Below are 23,803 nucleotides of genomic sequence, written 5' to 3'. Positions count from 1 at the left end.
GCAGTGAGGAGAAGAAAAATAGAAGAGAGTGATTTTCTGGAAAAGTGTGTTCTTTGGATCAAGTTCTCGATCCTGAAAGTGTTTTTTTCCGGAAGCAAGATTAATTTTTATAATTTTGTGTGTGTGTTGTTGTGTGGCTGTGCCTCGTTAGTGCTTGTGCGACGTGTCGGTGGGTAGTGTGCTGAAAATAAAGAAAGAAAGGAGAAAAGAGCTAGTGTGATTCAAATCTCTCGCCCAAAGTGACTCCCGGTGAGGGCGTCAAGTGTGCCAGGGTACAGCGATCCCAAAATAAAAATTGGAAAGAAAATTGTTCGCGATCTGCCAGCACGCGGGTGTGAACTAGCCGAACCGATCCTTTTGGTGAAGTGGTGTTGACGTGTCGCTTCCGTACGGGCGCGGCAAGATAGAGAGTGCGATAGGTGACCACGCTTACAACAACGGCCTTACAATTCATTTCGATAAAGTGGCCTCGATCGGCGCCAACACGCTCAACTTTACGGATCTGGGGAGCCCTTACGAGGGCCCCCCGAGCACACCCCAGTCCGGTATGGATGCGCCGGATGCACCGCACACGCCGAAGTACATCGACGGCGGTGCGACGGCAACCGCGCCCGGCAAATCGGCGTTCGTCGAGCTCCAGCAACATGGGTTAGTGTGGATTGATTTATAAAAAAATGCGGCAAATAGTTTCGGAATTTCTTAATAATAGCAAATGTTTGAGACGTTGTACCGAAGACGCACTTTTATCATCAGAGTGCATGCAAAGCGTATTCAATTATTCCTGAAGAGTTGTATTGCTCAATAATCACTGCAGAATGGTGCCTACCAAATGTTTATAGCGATTGTGGTCTTTTTTAAATAGGATAAAAATTCAAAGATTTTAATTATACTTTCACTTATCACTTGGAGTTTGTACTTACAAATAGATAAATAAAATTCATGCATCAACGATGATGGGGGGATGGTTTAACCCCGAAGTTATATACTTATAGAAGGAACCGTACTGGTAAAAAAGATTACTTCGGTAGTTCTAGCGTCAGTTAGAAAGAGAAACAAACCAAATTGTAATATACAAATATAAATATACATACAGATTTTAATACCTAACAATGTGAAAGTATATAGGAAATAGTCACAATAATCTTCAATTCTAATTCAGAACGATTTAACCAGTTTCATTCCGTTTACTACATCCCTCCCGGTGTTTTGATACGGATCGGACGGAATAATTCGAGATGCTTTGACATTTAAAAGACATTATTTATTATCAAAATAAATATTAATTACCATTATTAAATTCTATTTTTGAACAAAAGAGGGCACTCATTCAAAATTGATCTATTCAGAGGGAGTTTTTGGTGCCTTGATTTCGATCCATGGTAATGTAAAAAAATAAAATGATTTATCAATTTTACTCGCCTCTTACTTAATTAACAAGAGTTTAATAATTTTTAAAACAATTACACAAATTGTACTTTAAAAATTTCTTTGTGCATAAAATGATTTCTGGCTTGCGTAGGAAAAATTATATTCATTAACAATTTCAATTAGATCTGAATTCCTTTGGCTGATGGTGAATTATAAATAGTTTCGCTGATTACAAAAATAAATTTCATTCATTCATGCGCATTTGCTGCCTTTTCGTCCTTGCCGAACTGTATTATTGGGACACACACAAAATCGATACCGAATTGCTCCATTAGACCGTTTAATTGTAGCCGGCTTCCGTAAAAGCAATTAACACTCAATCGATGAGGCACCTTATCATCATCATCATCATCATTAGCCACCGATGGCATGAAGCGTGCCATCAATCGATGAGAATGATGTTTTTGCTTTACATTTAAAGATCCTAGCGGAAGGTTAGCGGGCGTACGCAAAATGCAACACGAAGCCCGCGGTTGCAAAATGTTAATCCAAACTGACAGTGATAAATGCAATCGAATTCCGTGTGGGAGATTTCTCTGGTCCGTAAGAGATAATGGAACGAGACAGTGATCGAAATAATAACTCGTTATATTTTAAATAAAGGAAAAAAGTTGGTGAAAAGAGGCAGACAACCGAACAAAACCTAAGCAAAACGGGAAGATAGTTGTGCAAAAATATGTACCGCTTGATGGTGGTGCATCGCTATTTGTGCAGCGATAATTAGCACCGGCCTAATGATAATGATTAATGACGCACGGGTATGGCAGGCACGCGTCTGAGTAGGCATCAATTCGTAAAATGACGCGTCGGTCACATATTAACTGCGACGCAAAATTAAAAAAACCGAACTCTTTCTACCCGTATGTGAGCATAACTGTAGCGTAGACGGTGTGTCAACGCTGGTATGATGGGGCAATGAGACATCTGGATGCTTTCGGAGTGGCCATTTTTGGACGCTTTATTGCAGGTAGATGAAAAAACTGAAATAAATAAATAACAGTAACCCATCTCTAGTTCCTACCGTGTAGTACATTTCAGTGAACGGTGCAAATAAACGATCGCGTCTATTGATTCTACGCGCGATCGTGAAAACGGTACACGGTGAGCTCTCCGAGCAGAGTGCCCGATTTGGATGTATCGGTTTTTGTTTTTACTAGTAGGCTTCATAGTTTTACGATCCATTCCACCCGTTCCAGTCACCGTTTGCTTGCCCATTCTCCCGAGGCTAGGTTTTATGGCCACCAATTTAATGTTGAGAATCCCTGTCGGGGCCCAGATGGTGGTAGCTCTAGTAGTAGGCGAAACGCTGAAAGCTAGCGCACATAAATCGACGGAAATGTCTGCATCGTAAAAAAATATATGTATGTGGAGCAAAATATGCGTACGAACACAAGCGAAAGGACGTGGCTTGGGCCAGAAGAAGTTGTTGTTTGTTTTACTACTGCAACGTGCTGTGCTGGGTGGAAAGTACTTTGCGGCAATTGTTTACGTTATGTTTTTATGATTAACTTTTGCGCCAGGTTCGGTGACGGATGGCATGCCTGCGGTAGGGTCATGTAGTTTGTCAAGTTTTATGGCACATACACGCGTGCCCCCGAGGCTCTAGGAGGTACAGCGCTGGGTTTTTTTTGTGCCGTACATAAACCAACCTTTATGGCCCAATAGGTCTGTGCTAATTTGTCCTCCCAGATCGGTCGCTTCTGGATGGGCGAACGATTGCCCACCGAATCGCGGGATTGATTTATGTTGCTTCAATCAAAGGAAACGATACGGCCCACCGTTTGCGATGGGCATTGGTTTGAGAGATTTTTACAACAGTGTAATTTCAGCAACGGAACAGCGATTACAACGCAACCATTTCCGTTAATTACCTTCTGAGTGGTAAGGGGTGAACAGGGTTGTGATTTATTTATTTACCGTCAAATCAGTTACAGTCTCCGCAGAGTGTGTGTCAGGTGATTGTGGATGGGGTTTCATTGTTTTATGAGATGATCTTCCTTGACAGGAGCGTAACATCCCCATTCGCGTACTCGATGGAATATTGTCTAACGGGTTGTAAGATTGTGAGGGTTTCCATGCAGCAGTCTTACAGCTCTGGTTTATGGCGTAAGGGAGTTATGGCACACCGACATAAATTTTTTTATTTCGAACAATTAACGTACTATTGCCGATCGTATTGTGTTCATTATTTTGAGGACAGAGAGGTGCACTACAACTTTGACTGCATTTGTGGCTTCAAGAGATGTGCGCAAAGTTCGGGTCGCTAAAGGTGAAGGCAGCAATAAATTGACAATATCCAAATGAACACTCAGTAATGGTGGTGTGAAGGTGTTTGATTCATAGTAATGATTATTACATTTAGAGACGGACCGCTCAAATAGCTACTTGGGTAGTTTTGTGATGCAACAACAAACGTCTGGTTTGGGATCAAAACTTCACGACACGTCATGTACAGCCCAGACATTAAAACTGACGCTGTTTAGACTATGTTTCAAGTGACAGTGAGTTAATTTAAATTAAACAGAGAAAGTCGTTTTTTAAGTAGAAGAGATGGTAAAACAAACAAAATTTATGTGTAATATTTTAGATTTTAAACTCCAACGGATATGAAATAAATTATGGGAAATAAGAAGCCTCTCCACACGAGGCTCTCCATAAAAAGCCCCCGTTTAAAAACATTTCTTCAGCAGCTGGTACAATTTTCATGACCTGGCTCCTGCTACAGTCAATCGCCTAGGGGGGCGCTTCCAGACGGGTGGCGAGCGCGTCTAATGGGTCGATCGAAATTAAAGGTTCGCTACCGAAATTGAATTATACGTAAATTGTTTAATTCATTCAGCTCGAGTACGCCTGGGTAGCGTTGGGAGCAAACCGGATCGGACCTAGATACATTGGTATGGCCAGCAAGCCAATGGCTACCACATCAGCTTCACTTACGCGCCTCGGCTCGGGTATTTACGCTTGTTCTTATTTTCACCCCCGAAAATTTTTCCACCCCGCTACGCGAACGCTTTTCCGGTTCGTGTTGTTTTCTTCGTCTGCTTCCCCTTTCTTTCCATTCTTCCGGTGTTCTCTATTTCGGCTTCTTCAGCATTACATCGGTATTACGGTATTAGACAACAGACCCAGTACAACGGAGACGTTTGTTTGAACATGTGGGAGCGCTCCGCGTTGATGGACGCCATGCTGGAAAAGCGCCGCCCGAGGTTTTCCATCCAATCCAAATCGTTTCTACAGCCCACCGGCGGCACCCGAATAAAATACACTGCGCGTGTGTTACAAATCGACCAGTGCGGGTTTGGTCCGTTGGAGGGTTAGGGCGAGGTTGGAAAAGGAGGTGGTACGCTTTTTGTGTGTTGCTGCGTTTTTCTCACCATTTCCGCACCTTCCATTTGGTGGCGCCATCCGGCCGCCCCGGTACGAAACTTCTTCGCCGCTGGAGGGGAGGCCACCGCACAATGGACAACAGCAGACTCGGTAGCATTTTCGGTGCACACGTTCCACGTGCATAAAATTACATCCCGTGTACGTTTACATCGATGGTTGGTGTGGTTTTTAGTTCGGAAAAATTAGGCCTAATTGAGTTTTTCGGAAGGTTTTAAGTTTTGTGTTGTTTTGGGCCAAGTTGTCGATGGGCTTTGATGTGCTGTTGAGTTACGGTGGTGGATATTATATTTCTATTCCGCACTGCAGTATTTGTTGTGGATGCTATTAGGTTACTAATTTCCCACAAATCTGTCGAATATCAAAAAGGCCACCAATTTCAAGGGAAAAATGAAGATATTAAAAACAATTTGCCATTGAAGCGCAATTTGAAGCGATTATTTGATGGGAGTATTTGATTGCTTAAAATAACTAAAACACAACATCTAATTCGATTTCGGGTTTCTATTTTCTGCTTTTAGGTACGGTGGCATCCGGAGCGGTTATCAGCATTTTAGCGCACAGGGCGGTCAGGATTCGGGCTTTCCGAGTCCGCGCGGTGCCCTCGGCTATCCGTTTCCACCGATGCACCAGAACTCGTACTCTGGGTATCATTTAGGCAGTTACGCACCACCCTGCGCTAGTCCACCAAAAGATGGTAAGTTTTTCACTCAAAATGCAGCACTGTTATGAAGGATCGACCGGCCGGTTTCGGTGTCTTGAGTGCGGTTTTATCGAACTCCAGGCCTTAGACAATTTAAGGCAAAAGAAATAATTAAAATATTCGAAGTCTTACATAAAAAATGGTATTTTTTATGAGCGTGAAGAAGTGAAGCAGTGTGATGCATTCAATGCATTGTGAAGAAAATTAGTTAATGTAGCAAAAACGCTGTACCTTGCTTGTTTGTGTTTCATTTACATTGTAGACATTTTAGTGCATTAGGAACTAAAAAGAACACAAGAAAATGGCACTTAACCCACTGCGGGATTATTTATCATGCCACATAAATTAATTAGTCGTTGTGAAAAACCGCCAGATGGTGAACGACTTTATAAGAAAGGTGCAAGACATACAAGGAGTATTCCGTTGGCAAAAACTAAACAAAGAGTGTGTAAAGAGCAAAAAATCAACCGATCGTCTAATGAAAAGGTCCGTCGGATGTCGGTTGCAAACGGTCCGAACGGCAAGCTTAACAAAAAATACGGAATGAAAATAACGCATTTTTAATGCATTTGCTTGATCTGTTCGATGGCAGTAAATTAAGCCGAAATGAATTGAGCGTAAAATTGAGCCTAACTATTTTGCTGTGTTCCTCTTGGGAAGAACAGTAAATAACATTAGCACTAAATGATCAACCATCGTAGAAGATCAATTGTTACATATCATTTTACAGGAAAACAAAACTAAAGCACACTTTTCCAATAAGGCCTTCTGCCCGAAAAGCACAAACTAATGGCGCTATCGCTTTAGCAACAATTCAAACACACAACATAAATCGAGCTCGTGCCAAACTTCATCCGTTCGGACGTTCCTTCCCCGACAAGCCGAAAGGTGCAAATTAAATTAGACCCACAACCGCGTGCTGCTTGGAAGGGAGGAAGAAACAAAAAAAGCAGGGAACTCGCACTAGGCAGGGAAAATCTTGGCGCCCTGTGCAAAAACTACAACAGCCGGCCTAGCCTTAGGGCATTTGGGTGAAAAAGTAAAATATGTTTCCAATAAAATTGGAAGGAAAATAAAATGAACGAAACGCAATCCCAAACCGTCGGGCCAACAATCAATGGACGAAAGGGTCGTCGCCGCGGAACTGCCAGTATCGTACATCCGCCCTCGGTGTGTTGCCGTGTGCGCGCGGGGGAAATAAATAAATAAAAAAAGCGCGGCATCGAGGAATGAAATAAAAAGTGTCGCTCCGATGAATAAAACACGGTCCAACGCAGCCGCTTGGTTGGGTTGCTCCCTCGCTTCCGTCGCACAAAATTTGAAACCGACGTGAGCGACGGATACGGTTTCCGGTGCCGGTTGGTACCGGTGTGGTTGCCCAGGGTTGTCCTGACTGTCGTTGCCACAACGGTAGGCGGTGCCCGAGAAACAAACCCCACGGGAATCGACCTCAGCCCGGGACCGGCAGCATTACTACAGCCTAACAGCCTCAACAGCAAAAAGCTGCTGCTCTACCTTAGACATGAGGTCCACTTTTTTGTAAGCGTTATTACGATGTGTTCGATATGGCGGCGGCTGCTGGCGGAATGTGAATGCTTTCAGCTGTGAGCTGTGTGTCCCTTTATTTCTATTTTATCATAGATTTTTTTTGTGTGTGTGTGCAGTTGTATTGCTACAAGCATCTCACGCACCTTTCGCGGCATAGAAACCGTTTCCATATGTGCGTTTCCGGTGCGCGATTCTATGTTCCGGCCAATCCCATCTCGGCGCCGCAAAAGGTAGATGGCACGTTCTCCGCAGCAGAAGTAGGCCGTCGGAAGAAAAGGTGCGTACGGAATGGTTACCGATTTAAATAATAATAGACGCACCAAACTGTATCACCGGTGTGCAAATCGATGCAAAGGGTGAGAAGATCCCTTTTTCGGCACGATTGAGAAACCGTATTTGGGGATCTAGAAATGTCCCGGAAATGTTTTCGCGGATAACGGATCGTACCAGATCGGATTGATGAGCTACGTGTAGTCCCCTCCTAATATAAATCAACATTTGAATAATATAGATAGCTATTTTTAGACCTCCGATTTAATATATCCAATTGTAATAATGGCTTACGTAGGAGGGAGAAGTTAAATTTTGAAACCTATTTTGATTTCTGAAAAACATCAAAAATAGCTTGATGCGTACGAAATAACATGTAATATTAAAAATCAGATCAATTTTTTATCACTCCAGAGAATCTTGCGGTTACTGTTTTGTCTTAGTTCCGTTTCGAACATTGTTCGCCACTGACTTCCAGTCACGTGTGTTTACGAATATCAAAAGATGTCCATCCAAGAATTGGTCACAATCGATCAGCGTGCAGTAAAAACGTATCACACTGTGAAGGAACGCTGTGGGACCATTTATGTAAAAGTAGGGCACCGAGAGCAGTCAAGGATTTCTGCGAAACATTACCGACCGACCGATATTTATGCGACAGGGACACCAACATAACATTGGAAGGCCCGGAGAGTGATCGCTTCGCATTTACTTTGTTTCCCGAGAGATGATTTCCGTAGATGGTGTGGCGGGATCTCGGTGAGCATATCTCACACGGGAGCAATCCATGTAAGGGCAAGTTTAAGTTACGGTTGGGGAGCACAGCTCAAAATAAAAAAAACAATCATCTTTAAATTCTAACAAATTTAGTGTACGCACCTGTCGGTAATGCGTTAAAATCTTTGAAACCACTTATAGAAAGTTGGTAGACAAACGTGACTGTTCCCGAAACAGTGATCCATCTACCTCGAAGATCCCCTGAGTCCATGCGCAAAACATCCAGTGAGGCAATTGCACAACTCAACGCGTGTGACGCGATGGAATTGAAATTTTTCTTCACAAGAGCAGCGCCAAAAACCCGACTCCAAACCGGCACGTATCCCGGCACGGCCCTTTTGACGGAGGTCAGCTCGCGAAATTCCTCTCGGATGGAGGCAGCTTCGGTACGAAAAAAGCGACAATCTGAGCACCCATGATGCGGCTGAGCTCGCATTTGAGCTGCACGGGAATCAGAGACAGTCCGTCGCGTACATACCTGCGTAACCCCCAGCCCCCCAATCGATCGTGGAACGTAAAAGGACGTGCAGGACGGAATAATTTATTCGCAGCATTTTCGCAACCTCGCAAATGTTGCGACTCTCCCGTTGCGTGAGGACTTCCTTAGACGATCGGCTTTTTTGCTATTGTTGTTGGCTGTTGCTTTGGCAGCTTCCCTCAGTGTCATGATTTTGGCAGCAGTCGTCATTCACGCCGCTGCAATTGGGGTAGGTACGCAATCTGTTCTGCGTGAGGGTTGGGAGATGGATGGGATGTTAATTTTTGCGATAGCACATACGGAAAGGGTGCGTTCGTTCGGGTGGAACCAACATTGTTGTGAAGTGTGATGTGTGTTTTTTTTTGCTCTTTACATACTAGTTTTTGTTTCAAATTTTACACCATCCCATTTGGTGAATCTGTACACGAACTTGGCTCGCCACTGTGATAGCAGCAGCAGCAGCGTGTTTGCGAGGTGTGTGGATGCTTATTTAAATTTAATCCCAGCTGAAAACGGGTTTTCTTTTATCAATATTAAAGTGCATCTTGCGTGGTGCTCGTGTGTTAAATGTGTTGTTGCGCGGTGGAGGCATTAAGGTGGTCACTCGGGTAAAGCAAGGAGCTCTTTTCACACCGAGACAAGCGCAACCGTTCGCCAACCAATATATGCTCCATTTATGTATGAGCGTAGCAAGTGGCCGACGACAACAGTAGCGCACCAACGCTCTGAAGGTGCTTCTGTACTTCAGCCCAAAACACAGGCACCACCGTGTTGGTTGGGTGTTTCGCATGGAATGAAGCTCACACGCAATGCCCCGGCCCTTTCCGCACATTCGTGTCGCCTGTGGTCCGTATGTTGGGGTTTGGTGCTGTGCAGAAAGTATGTTGGCACACATAAATTAACATTTTTGATTAAATACGGCAAACGCGTTTAATGTATACTGGATGTACACACGCACCTTATATTTTGCTGTTCAAAACGCGCCACTCTTGAGCAAGTGTTGATGGAGAGCTGTTGTGAGATTGAATTCGGTTGTAGTGACAAAAGGGTTCGATGTGGAAGTTTAATTTTTTGAACTTTCTAGCTGCAGTCGGCATAAAAATGATGAAAAATATTGTGGACATACCATTCGTGTTAGTAAATGTCAGAACAACAACCCACTAGCGACATCTGTAGACAAATGATGGATACTAGCTTTTTGGTTGTTGCCCAGAAGGAAATGATTGGCCAAAAACAAAAAAACAGATTCCTTGCTACATTCGTCCAGGAATAGTTAGCTAAACAAACAGCAACAATGTTGCATTTGACAGGTTTCGGTAACATTTCGTCGTTCGTCCTGTTCGTAGCAGGAGGTCCCACAGGAGGAAAGTTTTACCGTCAGGGAGCAAACTTTTCGTCTTTCAGTTTTCTAAATCAATTTTTCCTTACCGCCCAAGGTATCGGGTGCGCGTTTAGACAGGGGCGCCACAGAAGCGATTTGTGGCGCGTACCGTGAGACACAAAACAGGACGGAATGCAAATGAAGTTTTGCACTTTCTTTGACACGCATAATCCAACGACGGGTACTCTGATCGGGGTCATGGCGGGATACACGGACCTTGTTTGATCGATAGTTAAGAGGAATGGAACCTCCTCCAAACATTGTTAGTATCCGCGTAAGCGATAGCGCCGCACGCGTGTCCGCACCTCGCTCCGCACTTTAGGAAAATCGCATCTTCCAAACGGCCAAGTCGCCAGTCGTGGTGTCCGGACGTGGTGTTAATGAAATCATTATCGGGTCGTTTCTGTGCCATCGGGGGCTGGCAGATTGAGAGCCACGCCGCCAGTCACGCAGCCGGGGTACATGACACAGACACCGGTATGGTCCTTCGTTATCCTTATCCTGCTACTTTCGCCACCGCCGCCAGGTCGGGGCAGTCACCAACCATCACCGGTTGTGATAGTGTATTTCAATTTTCATCATCTGCAATCGATCTTCTGTTTTCTCTTCTCTCTCCAACTACCGGTTTTTCCCCGTATCCGCCACCACCACCCTCACCGACGACCGCGCTGCACGTGAACGCGTCCGCGCCGAACGCCGACGGTGACGCGCATTTCCTGCTAGATAAATTAGAAGACACCGGTCTGCGGGTAAACGGCAAGGGCAAGAAGATGCGAAAACCGCGCACCATCTACAGCTCCCTGCAGCTACAGCAGCTCAACCGAAGATTTCAGCGAACACAGTACCTTGCGCTACCGGAGCGAGCCGAGCTCGCCGCCAGCCTCGGGCTGACGCAGACACAGGTGAGTGTAGGCAATGTAGTATTATTTTTTTCCCTCTTCTGATTTTCCGATATCAAATATCTAACCGCGTGCGCCATCCAACGGCAGGTGGCTTAGCCGCACCCGACCAACGTTGCGCCAGACGTCCAGTATAGCCAACGATCCTCAAGTACAGTTCGATCGTGTCAGAAATTTGATTTTAATTCGCTTGGTCTCCTTATACTTTTTTGCTGTTGCTGCCGTTGGTTTGATTTCTGAACGCCATTCAAAATAATGAAGGGGCTTTTCGGGGGTGCTTGTGGCCAAATTTCTTTATTAGATTTGTTAGCCGAATTACCGAACCGGAAACACACAGCGCCCAGCGCTGTCGGTCGACCACCCTCGAAAAACATCGATATCGACATAATAATGGCTAATTTGCGACAAGCGGCAACACACAGCGTCAAAACTTTTGCCTTCGCGCTACAACAGGGAGGGAGTGCGCCGGGAGGAGGGGATGCCTTATCTGACGGGGTGATTATATTATTTGGCAACCCTCCGGATCCGACCGGCGTGCCAATGAAAAATTCGGCAACTTTCCCATGATTACCATAGGGAAAATGGTTGACCGAAAAGCACAAAAGTACAAAGGAAAACAATCAACCTAACACCGAACAACGTAACGTGTCGTGTTGTAGCACTGGGTAGCATTGTAGCTCAAAAAAATAAAAAAGGATGGAAAGATACCCAACTGTGGAATATTTTTATTTGCCAGATACCGGAACCGGTTGTCTGTCGTGGGGAGGTGGAGTGTAAGGTCGTGCGGAGGTTTTGCCCCCGATTAGCACCGATTCCAATAAACTTCTTGGATTTCCCAACGACCTCACCCCTTCGATGTGACCTCTCCACGTGATTGACAACTTCGTGGACGTCCGGCAAAGGCAGAAAGGAACCCTAGTTGATGGCCGCTTCTGGGCTGGAGAGGTTCAAAATGGCCCGTAGGTTCGTTTCCGGGGTGAAAACATTTGCACCCATCAACTACCACCTTTGCATGGGGGCGGAGGCGGAGAATCTCATGCAGTGGTTCAAACAAACAAAGGAAGGCCTACCAACGGCTCCGATGGGGAATATGGAATTGATTGCCTTTTAGCCTGCCTCGGTTGCCAGTTGAGTGCCGGTGCAGTGCCCAGAGGTATGGCAATCGATTTTGAAAAACCAATCGACCCAATCGTTTGGTCGTTTCACTTCAAATGACAGACAGCATGGAGACTTGTAGCGGGTAGTGCGCCATGGTGTGCTCGAAATTCTTCAATCTCACCCCCAAGGTGTCTTGGACAACGGCAGACACAAACAAACGATTGCCACAGGGTCCTGACTTTCGTGCGGTAAGTAATACCGATTTTCCATTCTACAGGGTGTACGACAAAAAGGAAACCGGAAAACTTTGTTACCAAGGTACTTTTCCACCTTGGGGAAGACTATTTATGTGTGGTTCGAAACAACTCCAAAAATCACTGTCACAGGTGGAATTTTTTCACGATTTTTTACTACCACCACTGCTTCGAAACATGAAATTTTGGTTAAAGCCCCAGAACAAGCAGAGATGCAACAAGCGCTGCCTTTTAGACCTTCCAAAACTCTATGATTGGAACGGTTTGGGCTTGTTTTGTGGTTTGTTTTCCCCCTGATGCCTGGAGCTTTTGACAGAACAGACAGGAGAGCCTCCAGCGAGTATTTAGGACCTACGAAAAGAATCGTTTTCTCGTGTTTTGTGTACGACGGTTTGTTTTTTTGCCTTGTTGTTTCCTTTATGGCTGCCTCCATCCATGCGCTCGTGCACGTCCGTGTAGTAGTAGTGGTGGTAAGAGTAAATTGAATTAACGCAGCCTGCCCGCCCACTATCAATAAATTCGAATTGAAAACAAAAGAAGACGTGTCCGCCCGCTGACGCTAACTGGCCCCCCATCGACGTCAGACATCTTGCCCCTCGTCACACCCTTCAGCAACCCACACACACTGTCAGGACAAACAGTGTCTTCTCCTTTTCAGGCAGGCTGCACAGCGCACGGAACGGGTTATGTGCCAATGAAGTTTCGATAAGACAAGCAAGCATAACAAACGAGCGTCTGCCCGGACGAGTCAGAGAGTAGGTGAGTGAGCATCCATTGGCATAGTAGCTGGGGATAGCAGCGAACGAAAATGGGCACATCATCTTCCTCAACATCATCATCGGTAGCAGTAGTAACAACGGTAGATGCAATCCAACAAAAAGGGGCAAAATAAAACAAACCATTGAAGGTGATTTTGAAATTTGAATAATCATCATCACAAGGAAGGATTGTTTCGTGAGTTGGGTTTGGGTGAAGCGGTCGAAGTAACAATAGAAAATGCTTTGACTCTCGTAGCGTTTACAACGGTTGGTGCAAGTGTTTCGTTGGGGTTGCATTCTAGGCGGAGGATTATTTTTATTAATAATTCCTGACCAATAACTCCACTACACCAAGCTGCGTTATCCCTATGTATTGACTGTTAAACGACTTTGTTATCATTCTTCTTTGGCTTGCTGCACAAAAAGGCTCTTTTATTATCCTTCAGTATCTAGGTCGAATGACACAAAAATAGGCAAGGACTAACGCACCTCTTTTATTGATAGAACTTCCTATTTCCTGTTTTCGGAACTCGCTGGCATTCTAGTAAATGTACCAGTAGCCCTATTAACCTTCTCTGAAGAGGCATGACAAATGTGCCGTATCGTGTCAGTGCGTTCGTGGATAATTTATGATTCCTCGCTGTCTAACATCGTCGTCAATTGTCCGGTAGGCCATCCGATCCGCCTCAGTAGCGAAGGTGGGAGCTCTAATTTCTCCATCCTTCTCCGCGCTCACGTCAACCATTATTTGCTGCATTTGGGTACGGTCGGCTCAGTTGTCTGCGTTTGCCGAGGCTCCCTGGATTTCCTTTCCATTTGCGGAGGAGCGCTGCGAAGTATCGCCTACGCAACCCCGGTTCGGATTCCGATCCGACGAAGCAAAAAGGGGTTAAATTAATTTAAATTAATGGTCGATACAATCCCCACCCTGGCCGCGATGTGTCTGTGACACAGCCCGTCAGCCAGGAGGGTGAGAATCTCATCGGATCGAATCGATTCCGAGTGGTCGTCCCACTCACTGTCACGGCGACTCGATGTTGTCTTTCTGAATACGAGAACGAGAATGCAAACGATGGTACGACTTGGATAGTAAAAGCGCTGTGCTTGTTGACAATATTATTTATCGCTCCATTGTACTGCGGATCGCCATTTTGTGGTATAAGTTTCTGGGTGGCTTTGGGAAGTCGTTTGCGACAAGTGACATATTCGGTTGGCAGGATTTGGTATTGTTTGTTGCAAGGGAAATAAAAAGAGGTGTAATATTTCTTGAATAATTTTACTTGTGAACTAAGCTCGTCAGTCATTACAATTCATTCAAATAGAGCAGATGATCATATCTGAGCTGAGCATTAGCAGGGTGAGAAGGAGCTACAAACCTTTCAACACTGGAAATAATTAGATATGACTTTAATTGCGCGCAACTCCATGTTAAACTCCAACTTTATCACTCTCTCGCTTTCGAGCTGTGGAACCCATTTTGTCTAGGGTTCACCAAAAGTCCGACCAATCTATCCGGGGTAATGATATCGCAAAACATACAAACACCTAGAGGTGCTGAAATGTGGGTGCCACTAGACGAGCAAACAATAAAAAAACGAAACGTTCCTACAATTACGATCATTACAATTACCGCTCGTTCAAGCATCACCGTGCTCGTCGACGCTTTTGAACGGGGCGGATCGATCTTGTGGAGCAATTGTTCGCGCATCTTGGCATACACCGGCGGAACGTACCACGTGTAGGAAGAAAAGAACACACATGCACACCCTTGTTGGGGGTTTTAAAACCTATTGATTAGGTGTCGACCACATCGGTGTTGAAGTGTCGACATTAGAAGTTATCATTTGCCTTTTTACCTACCGAATAATGGATCGGGCCACCGATCGAAGATTAATGGGAAACAAGCCCTTTATTCAGCGCCACGCCAGAATCGAACGTAGGGCGGGTAGGGGGGGTCGATGGGCGCGGTACGGAAGGTGACAAATTAGCACTTATGTCACGTTTGGGGGGTGAGCCATGCTCAACGAGCCAACTAATCCCCTTTGGCATCCAAGTTAAATCGCACACTTTCTTCCACCAGCGGATGGGACCGGTGGGAATTGCGCCGTTACGGGCGGACCTCGGAGCTACCCGGTACGCAAATGAAACAACTCGCCGAGTGCTTGCCTGTGACCGTCCACTGTCAATGTGAGTAAATTATTCACGCCGGCCAGTTGTTCGGAAGCAAATTATAATTCAATTTGCAACCGGAAAATTGTCCCTCCGGTTCGTTGCTTCATTGCCAATAAGGTTCATCTGAGCTGCTGTACAACAGGTTGCAATTGGGACGGCAGAATAATTGCAATCCGAAGCGTATGGAATGGGACGGGGAGGTTTTGTCCATCCATCCCAAAATATAGACTAATTTGGCCCCGTGCGTTGTTGGTATGGCGAACACGGAACCCTGGCCTGCGATGGGTATGGGAGCGCGCGTGAAGGTGTGGCGTGTGTTCGTTACAACTCGTAAAACGGTCCCGCACTCACCTGTCCGAATGCGGTGTACGCTGTGGTGTATTTTTTCGTCTTGTTTTATTATACTTTTTTACTGCTGGTTTATTGCTTGTAATTGTTGGCTGGCGATTATCGTTTCAATTAGCAGCAACTACTACTAACCCTTGCGCTCCGACCGCACTCCGTTTCGGTTTGGCAGGTGCGGTAATGCGAGTGACAACTCCGTACAAGACACTTTCTGGTGACACTTTACAACGCGCGCGGAATGTGCATGATTAATTGTGTGTGAGTGTGCACGCTTGTTTCCACGTGTGCACAGGGATGGTTTAATGGAGCTATCAATTTATTAGGTTGTTGAGATGAATTCTTCATTATTTAGTGCTAGTTGAGAGTCATGTAAGGCGAGTTCTCCTAAGTATTCCATTTTCGTTACAAAAATTGAAGATCTGTTTGTCTATGATGTCAATCAATGATGTAGGTTTCATTTAGATCATCCATGTTTTGTGCTGGAAACTAATCTACTAACAATTTCTCCGGACAATCACTCACATTCCAAACATTTGAAATGTCGTTGAACATTGCGTGCGTGTACTGGAACTGATGCATTAGACAACCTTCTAGTCACTATTTCCAGGAACTTGCTCATTCCTAGAAGTGGAGGATTTTCCATTCCAAACAGTAGCATTTTTTTCTGCCAGTGCCAGTGCAAGATCAGCTTAGTCATTCCGCCTTACTAAGCAAATAACTCATCAGATTGTGTGTACAGTGGAAATCTGCAATATGTCAAGCTAGGTTGGTTTTTTTGTTCAAGCCTCCAGCCACAACCGGGCAACCTGACCTAACATGCTGCCTCAAAGTCAATGGCAGTACAAGACAACCGTGAGTCAGACTTGTGCTCGGCCAGACCATCGATATCCACATTGCCCGACCGGCCCGAAGCGCAACTGACAGCTTCTCTCACTGACAACACAATGTGGCATCCGGATAAGTCGAAGTAGGCAAGGACGGGATACACATACTTGACGCAACACAGTTCGCGTCGTTCGGAAACTGTTGAAAAATCAATTTATCATCGAATATAATTGCTTCAATTATTGTGGTGTGTTGCTGTTTTTTTCCCTTCTTCTCCTGCGGTACTCCTCGATGTTGTCGTCGTTTTCTTTTCCAAGCAGTAACTTTTTTTTCTGTACCGCTCTACCCTCAGGAGCCCGGTTCCAATAGATCCCAATAGACGACCATCGGTCACTTTTGAGTGCGTACATACCCCTTTCGTTTACGTTCAAGTGACGAGACTTCGCCAAAAAGCCTTAAACTAAGATGACGCGAGACGCGATCGCGGCAAGCATGGTTCCATGGTTTATGGTCACTCTCTTGACATCGAAACATCAAGGCTTTGGCTGCTGGTGCTGCTGGCAGTAGTCAATCAATTCAGTTTGTTGATGGTTTATCGATTGTAATTCATCCTGTCTCGAGTCGTCCCGGTTTGGTAGGGAGCGTTAGGGGTTACAATAAAACTACGGACGCATCAGACATCAGACATCCCTCACCGTGGCTATGCAAGGAGTGGGCACCCTTTCCGAAAAATCCACTCGTTTCGATTCGGAAGACAGCCATGCTTCATCAGGTTGCAGACTCTTCCAAAACGGTTAGGGTGCCCTGCTGTAACAGGGCTGTAACTTAATCGTGAGCATATGTTTTCATAATCCTTCTACAATGGAAACCTGTTGCGCTGAGTCATCTCAACTCAATTCCTGTCGGGGATCCTCTTCATCCCTGCGTTTTTTATGGAAATATTACGACGACCGTACACAACCGATTTAAAGTCCTCTTGATTGGGGGTGAAATTGGAACAATTTTTCAACTAATTAGTATGGGAGTTTCACCAGGAAGTGGTGGTTGGTGAACCCGGCGAACACGACTCGGCTCGTACGGCGCCCTGTCTAACGCGGGGTCGGTATACGAAACCGGTGTCAACTTCATGGGTCGCTTGGAATACGATGCCACGGCGGGTTGCTAATGATGTTACTGTGCCGAAACATCGGTAGGACAGAACCTAATTGGTTTAGGGTTAAATCTGTAATTAGACGACGACGGCGGTGGGTTTGGAGCGTGTAGCTTCCGTGATAAGGAAGGGAAGGACACTAGCGACCGTTGGCGATATTCTAGCGCGTCAATATAGACATTTGAGTCTCCGTTCGACGTTAATCAGAAGCATTACAAAAGCGGTTCAGTATGAGCGGGGACTTCACTAGTTCGAATGACACAGCGCCTTTGTGACGTTGTTACAGGCTGGTCAGTTCTTGCGCATTTCGCAAAAAGAGGTGTACCAGTCGGCAGGTTGGTCTGATTACTTCATGTTCTTCCTACGTTACTTCCACGTGTCAGTCAGAATCTTTCTTTAAGGTAAAATTCTCATGCAGCTCTGGTTGCTGAATCATTGCAAAAGTTCACACGAAATCGTGCCGAGCGGACATTGTACGAGCTTTTGTGGTACTGGGGCCTAACGCTTTGAAGTATCGCTATGTAAACTATGTCCGAATGAAACTCCCGCTAAACCTACAGCAGCGTTACAAAGGAGTAAAATATAATCCTTGTTATTTTTACGACTTCCGTTTAATGATCGGCATCAGCATCAGGTCACTCAGGCTGAGGGTACCCATTTTTTTGTTGCCCTCGAACTATACCGTGAACCGAAAGGGGCCGATGATTTGATTTACCTCCTCCGACCGATACGGTTCCATTGAGATCGAGCGAGAAAAAGGGAGAAAAAAACGCAACCTTCTGGCTCGTGTGACCTCCTGCTGGGGTAATAACGTATGCAACGGCACCACAGAAGGTTCCACCATGGGTTCACAGGCGTCGGTAACGTCTTTCGCGATGTGTTAGCTAATGGATCAACAACGCACAGCAGGGAAGCGGTTACCGATCCCAAAACAGGCAGTTGAAAACATGGTCCCGAAAAGCCGCGTAGAAGCGACTCGTGTGATGTGTTTAAAAAAGCACATGGAGCCCCTTTAGTCGCCCTGCCCCGACGATGGTCAAACGAAACCGAAACGAAATGTCCGAACGTTGGCAGGCCGCGGACAGAAGATAATCGAAACAAATTAGTCCGATTTTATGAGGGAACCCACCTGCCGCCGGGTTGAAAGGAAGAAATGCCTTTCCAGAAGGACCGACTTCTTTGACGTTTTTCGGCGGATATATACCAGCGGAACTAAGCTCATTAAAATCCTTCCTGGCGCCAAGAAGCGAAATATTTTGTGGCACACGTTTGGCGAGCGATGGAATGGAACAGGAAAAAAAATGGAGGCTAGAATTTGGGGCATTTGTGCTGGGGCATCGCTACAAAACACATTAGGGGACCTTTGTGGTCCGTTTGTTTGCAAAGCTATTCTTTGTAAACTAATTCGCATCAGGAAGAGAGACGAATGGTTTGGAAGGTTTCCACAAAGCAACCTTTAACTCCTTTGATAACTCTATTCCCTTTCAAGAGCTCACCGCGAACGCATGCTTATCGATTGATCAACGTTTTTCCGCTCGAATGCAAATCGCATAGGAAAGAAAAAAGGGATCGTATCAAATAAATTATCCACCCTCGTTTAGCGCACGGTCCGATAAATCGATAAAAGTCAATTGTATTCAATTACTGTGACCCTCGCCGATACGACCCCTCATATCAGGCCCGAACGGTGCTAATGCATCCGCTTGCCCGTGGGTTGAAAGGAGACATAATACGTTAAATTAAACGAAGAAAAGGGTTACCCCGGATCGATCGCGAACGTACAAGATCAAGTAAAGTGCGTTCCACAACTCGCACACAGCAGACCATCCCACGGCCTGCAGATGTAGTGGAGCTCTGCGAGTGACCCCACGACTAGTGGCGGTACCATTTCGTCCACCGTTCGGGTCAACAATTGAGCTGTAATAAATTTAATTAGCCCGTAGCCGTTATGATTTACGGGCTCCGGGTCGGGTTCTGGTGCGTTCTGGTTGCATCTCCGGCACGTACCGGAAGTGCCGTTTTAGAGCAGCAGACGGGTGCATGATGGTCGGGACAAAATGCTAGCGAAAGATGGCTAGCCATAGTCCGTAAACTAGAACACAATAATTGACATATGTGTTGCGATGTGTGCTGTACGTCATTTACGCGGCCAAAGAGTTACGGAGGGGAGATCTCGCTGGTTTGGCTGTGTCTGATCGCTTCCCGGGGCAATCTATAAATATAAGCCCGGTCAATCCGGATTTGCCAGGCGTGCTCGTAGGTTGTCTAATTAACTCATTTATATACACACTTTACATTAGCATATTAATCGCCAACTGGCTCGCTGCGGATCGCCATAAGTGGCATGATATTGAACCAATTTTTAAAACATTCTTCTTTGCTTGCTCCTTTCTACCCGTCACAGGTTAGTAACGCATTCTGGCTGGCTGGATGAAGTACCCGGATACTTAGTAGGCCGAATTCAATTTAACCACAAATTATAAACGCATCGTTGATCGAGTACGATCCAGAGTAAGTGGAGCAGGTTTTACAATGGTTGAACAGAGACAGTTGTCCATATTCCGGAGGTTGTAGGGAAGTTCAATTAATATCCCTTTGTATACCAAAATCTATCATACACGAATGTTCCAAAAGATTGTTCTTCAACCGTTTGTTCACAAGAGGCTAGAAAAACAGAAGCACTTCAACTCATCGCTATTACATCATTGACTTGAATAATGGTCCACTCGCTTTGTCTCTTGCTTTGTTTCCCAAAAGCAACACGCAACAGTGGATGATGCAAATCGGCAGAAGACTAGGCCTTCCGTTATGTTCCGAAACAAAACGAGTTGCTACAAAAGCATTAGACACACCACAACCAATCGAAGCTGTCAATCGCGACTGCTGGGCTGGGAGTTTTTCTTTCAAGGTGCCCCGTTGTGAGCAGTGGGATGTTTCGGTGTCCAACCATACCGAAAACCTACGACCTCTCCATGTCGCTTTGGTCGCTTTTGGGTGTAGAAAACAAAACTTTTCCGCGTCAAGATTGGGACCGTTACAAATGAGCTTCGGACAGCGAATACTCGCCTCATTGATGGGGAAGAGACCGCGATCTTGATCGCGAACGTTACAGTAACAGCAATAGGATTGAGGGGGGCCAGGATTGAAGAACTCCGGCTCGCCGTGGTTTGTTGCCGGTTGTTGTTTAATGTACGTTAATTAAATTTCCTTTTTCTCACTTCGGTTGACGCGAGCGGAAGGCAAGATGTTCGCCACGGGGTTGCACCGGCGTGTTGCTGTGTTGCTTTTCATCGACCAGGGTGTCCAGTGTGTCCCATTCATCTATTCAACGTTTGAAACACATGAATAAGACCGGGGCCCGAAAAATGGGAACCAAACGATGCGAAGGAGAAGCATATCGTTGTTTAGTCGGCATCAATCGTGTCCGTTTGGGTGTCTTGTGTTCCCAAGACATACTGCGGCCGCACCGGAGAGTCAGCGAGCGGCCAGTCCGGGCGTTGAGGAGGTTTGATTTGGATGTCAATCATAATCATGTAGTAGGCTTAATTTCATTATCTCGACTCCGAGCCTGTGCAGGTTTGGCTGGGAATCCTGGATCTCTGGGAGGATACTGGGGTGCGTTGTTGAAGATTTTGTTTTTCGGGGTTTTGTTTTGAAGCTTACGACGAATCGATCGATGCGTCAGGTTGGTGTTTTTGGTTGATGAAACCATCAACATTTGCTATGCCGGTCCGAAGTTGGTTGCGATGAGTAAGCAAAAAACCGTGCGAGCCGTGGAGAGTTTGTATTCTTAGAAACTCCTGACGATCCGAATACCTGAAGCATCCTGCGGACGACAAGTGGACAAGTGAGCTCTTGGACGGGGTGATGCTATTGTGCTTCGGTTGTAAGCGGAGTTGACTCCTGATCGGGAGAGCTGTTCTGTTTGATCGGCAGACATCTTGTTGGTTCATTCATTGAACTTTATTTATAACAAGGTCTTCGCTTTTGTTTCCATAAGATTCTGAAGAAGTTTTGGTGGCTGCAGAAGCTTAACAGGGTTTATTGTCGATCTACTAGATCTGGTAAAGTAGAAGACTGTTGGAAGATTTACATGTTATGTACGTAATTGTTTATATTTGAAACATCCTATTTCAATGGTACCAAACATCGTACGTAATGTTCCTGCAGCATGGCACAAACATGAAATAGCTCGTTTGTTGTAACAAGAAAAAAAGAAATGAGCGCAACGAAAAAAAACAAACGGTACAAAGACGGCCTTCCATCTGTGCGCATGGCGCTGGGGCGCTTCATTCAATCAACATCAGTCTAAAGGTAAACAAATAATGCACATGAAATATCTGCTCATTTTCGGACGCCGCACGCGTTGCAGCGTCCTCGCAGCAAAGTTTGACCGGGCAGTTAAAGAAAAACACAAAATACACACACTCAACGGTCCTAAAGCAATGGGGCAGGGTGTTTTGCAGCCCGAGCCGAGACGTGTTGGCCATTTGCCAGCTGTCATGGTGGAGCACGGGCGGAAGGTAGGCTGAAACAAATGAAGGCCATCGGCAAGGAGAAAAGAAGAAGATTCGCCTGTTCGCGGAGACCGTACCCATCTTACGAAATTCATCTGTCAATGATTTATGGAATTTTATGTACCGAACCGTACAAAACACACCTTCGAACGGTGGTCCGCGTGGCAAACCGTCGGGGGATGTTGATGAGTTGTGGCACATTGTGTGTGTGAATGCGTGAGGGCACACTAAAGCTCTCGGTGTGTTACAATCGAGTTGGGAAAGGTTACATTTTTTTGTTTGTGGAACGGAATTAGCTACTATGGAATGATTCTGAAAGATCACCCTAACCAGTGTCCAGGTATCTCCAGACAATTATTGATCATTATCCGGTAGCGAGGCGAATGTGTTTGCATAACAAGCTTATTGATTTCATTTACAAGTATAACAAATGACATTTAGCGAGACTGGCTTATATCACTAAGTCATCAATGATTTATGAAATTCCAGCAGTGTCAATCGATGACATTTCTATTACGTACGTCATTGATTAAGCGTAGAAAGAATTAGACGGAACCCATGCTATGATGTCGATCTTTAAGCAGTTTGGTTCAATTCCGAAGTGCTTTACTAATCTCATTCAAAATTTAATCCAGCATCTTCAAGGTCGAAACTGTAGAGATCCACAGACCACAATAGAAACCATAAGATGTTTCGTAGAATTTCCTAACCCACTGTAACGTTCTGGCTTCGCTTTCTCGGCTGCCTTTTTGGCGGCATTTTCACTGGGAGTCTGCGCAATGTCGTTAAGCGAAGCCGAAAGAACCAAGAATTATGAAGAACCGCGGTGTGCGAAAAGGGCCCAGCTTCTTTTCCCGGTACCCGCTATCTGTTTTCGGTCGTCTTGGTGCCGGGGCGGAGGACTTTTCTCCTCGGGGCGGTACAAGGGGCACAACATTTATTCGCACACACACGCTCGTACGCGGTTGGAAATATGGAAGAACACGGTCGGTTCCGAAACTTGGGGCGGTTTTATTCGTCTGTAGGGCCTGCGTTTTTTTTTTGTGGCTGGTGCAAGTATCTGCTCGTTTTTCGGAAACGGTCGACGCCCGCTTGGAATCGGTACTGCATGGATGGGGGTTATGTGTTGCGTGTACGAAGCTTCGTTTCGATAGGGTTGCTTCGTTAAGTCTTAATTTGATCGAAAATGTACGATCATTGATGTGATGTTGTTAGGCTTGATATACAACATGTCTTTTTCTGCTGCCTGCGTATAATCTAGCGGTGAAACAAAATCATTTTGCTACATATATAGTTTGTTGATATTTAAATACTGAGAACCATTCCCGCCTGTCTCGTGGGTTCTCCGGTTTACTGCCCAGGTTTTTGAACACACATCACACAGAGCCACATTTGAGTCACACGTAACCTCCAAGGTGGAGTTCGAGAAAGGTCTCCGCACGTAGCAAGTATCGTAAAACAATAAAGAGCCGAGCCACCTCAAACTCAGCAGCAGCGTCCCTGGCCGATACCTTTATGGTGCGGGCTTATGGGCTCACCTTCCGCCGGATCGTATCCGACGCGAGGCCTACGGCTGTCGTCGGCTGCACAATGTTACAACAGTATCAGCATCGGTACTGCCAGCGTTCCATTGCACTATTATGACGCCTGCCTTTCCAAGCGGTAGGGCCTGGAGGTTGGCAACCTACCCTCTCACCCAAGAAATCACCCTCCATCGGACCCGGTCGATGAGTTCTTCTTATTCCCTTCATCAGTGCACTCTTTGGCCGTATTGGAACAACGCCACGATCCGTACCAGGTTTCCTTCCGAAGATCT

The 23,803-nt window shown here is 45.7% G+C and overlaps 1 protein-coding gene across 2 annotated transcripts in view; it reads left to right on the top strand.

Moving 5' to 3' along the window:
* The first annotated feature begins 547 nt into the window (after positions 1 to 547).
* LOC128300772 (homeotic protein distal-less) overlaps positions 548 to 23,803 on the top strand; it is a 46,225-nt gene continuing 22,969 nt past the window's right edge. For both annotated transcript variants that reach the window (XM_053036964.1, XM_053036962.1), the window contains exons 1-3: positions 548 to 648; positions 5,334 to 5,509; positions 10,693 to 10,871. In XM_053036964.1, the coding sequence (XP_052892924.1) occupies positions 548 to 648; positions 5,334 to 5,509; positions 10,693 to 10,871 (456 nt within the window). The remainder of the gene's footprint in view (positions 649 to 5,333; positions 5,510 to 10,692; positions 10,872 to 23,803) is intronic.

The sequence above is a fragment of the Anopheles moucheti genome, chromosome 3 (assembly GCF_943734755.1).
Source record: "Anopheles moucheti chromosome 3, idAnoMoucSN_F20_07, whole genome shotgun sequence".
NCBI lineage: Eukaryota > Metazoa > Arthropoda > Insecta > Diptera > Culicidae > Anopheles > Anopheles moucheti.
The sequence above is the reverse complement of the archived record's forward strand: the minus strand, read 5'-3'. Positions and strand labels throughout refer to the sequence as shown.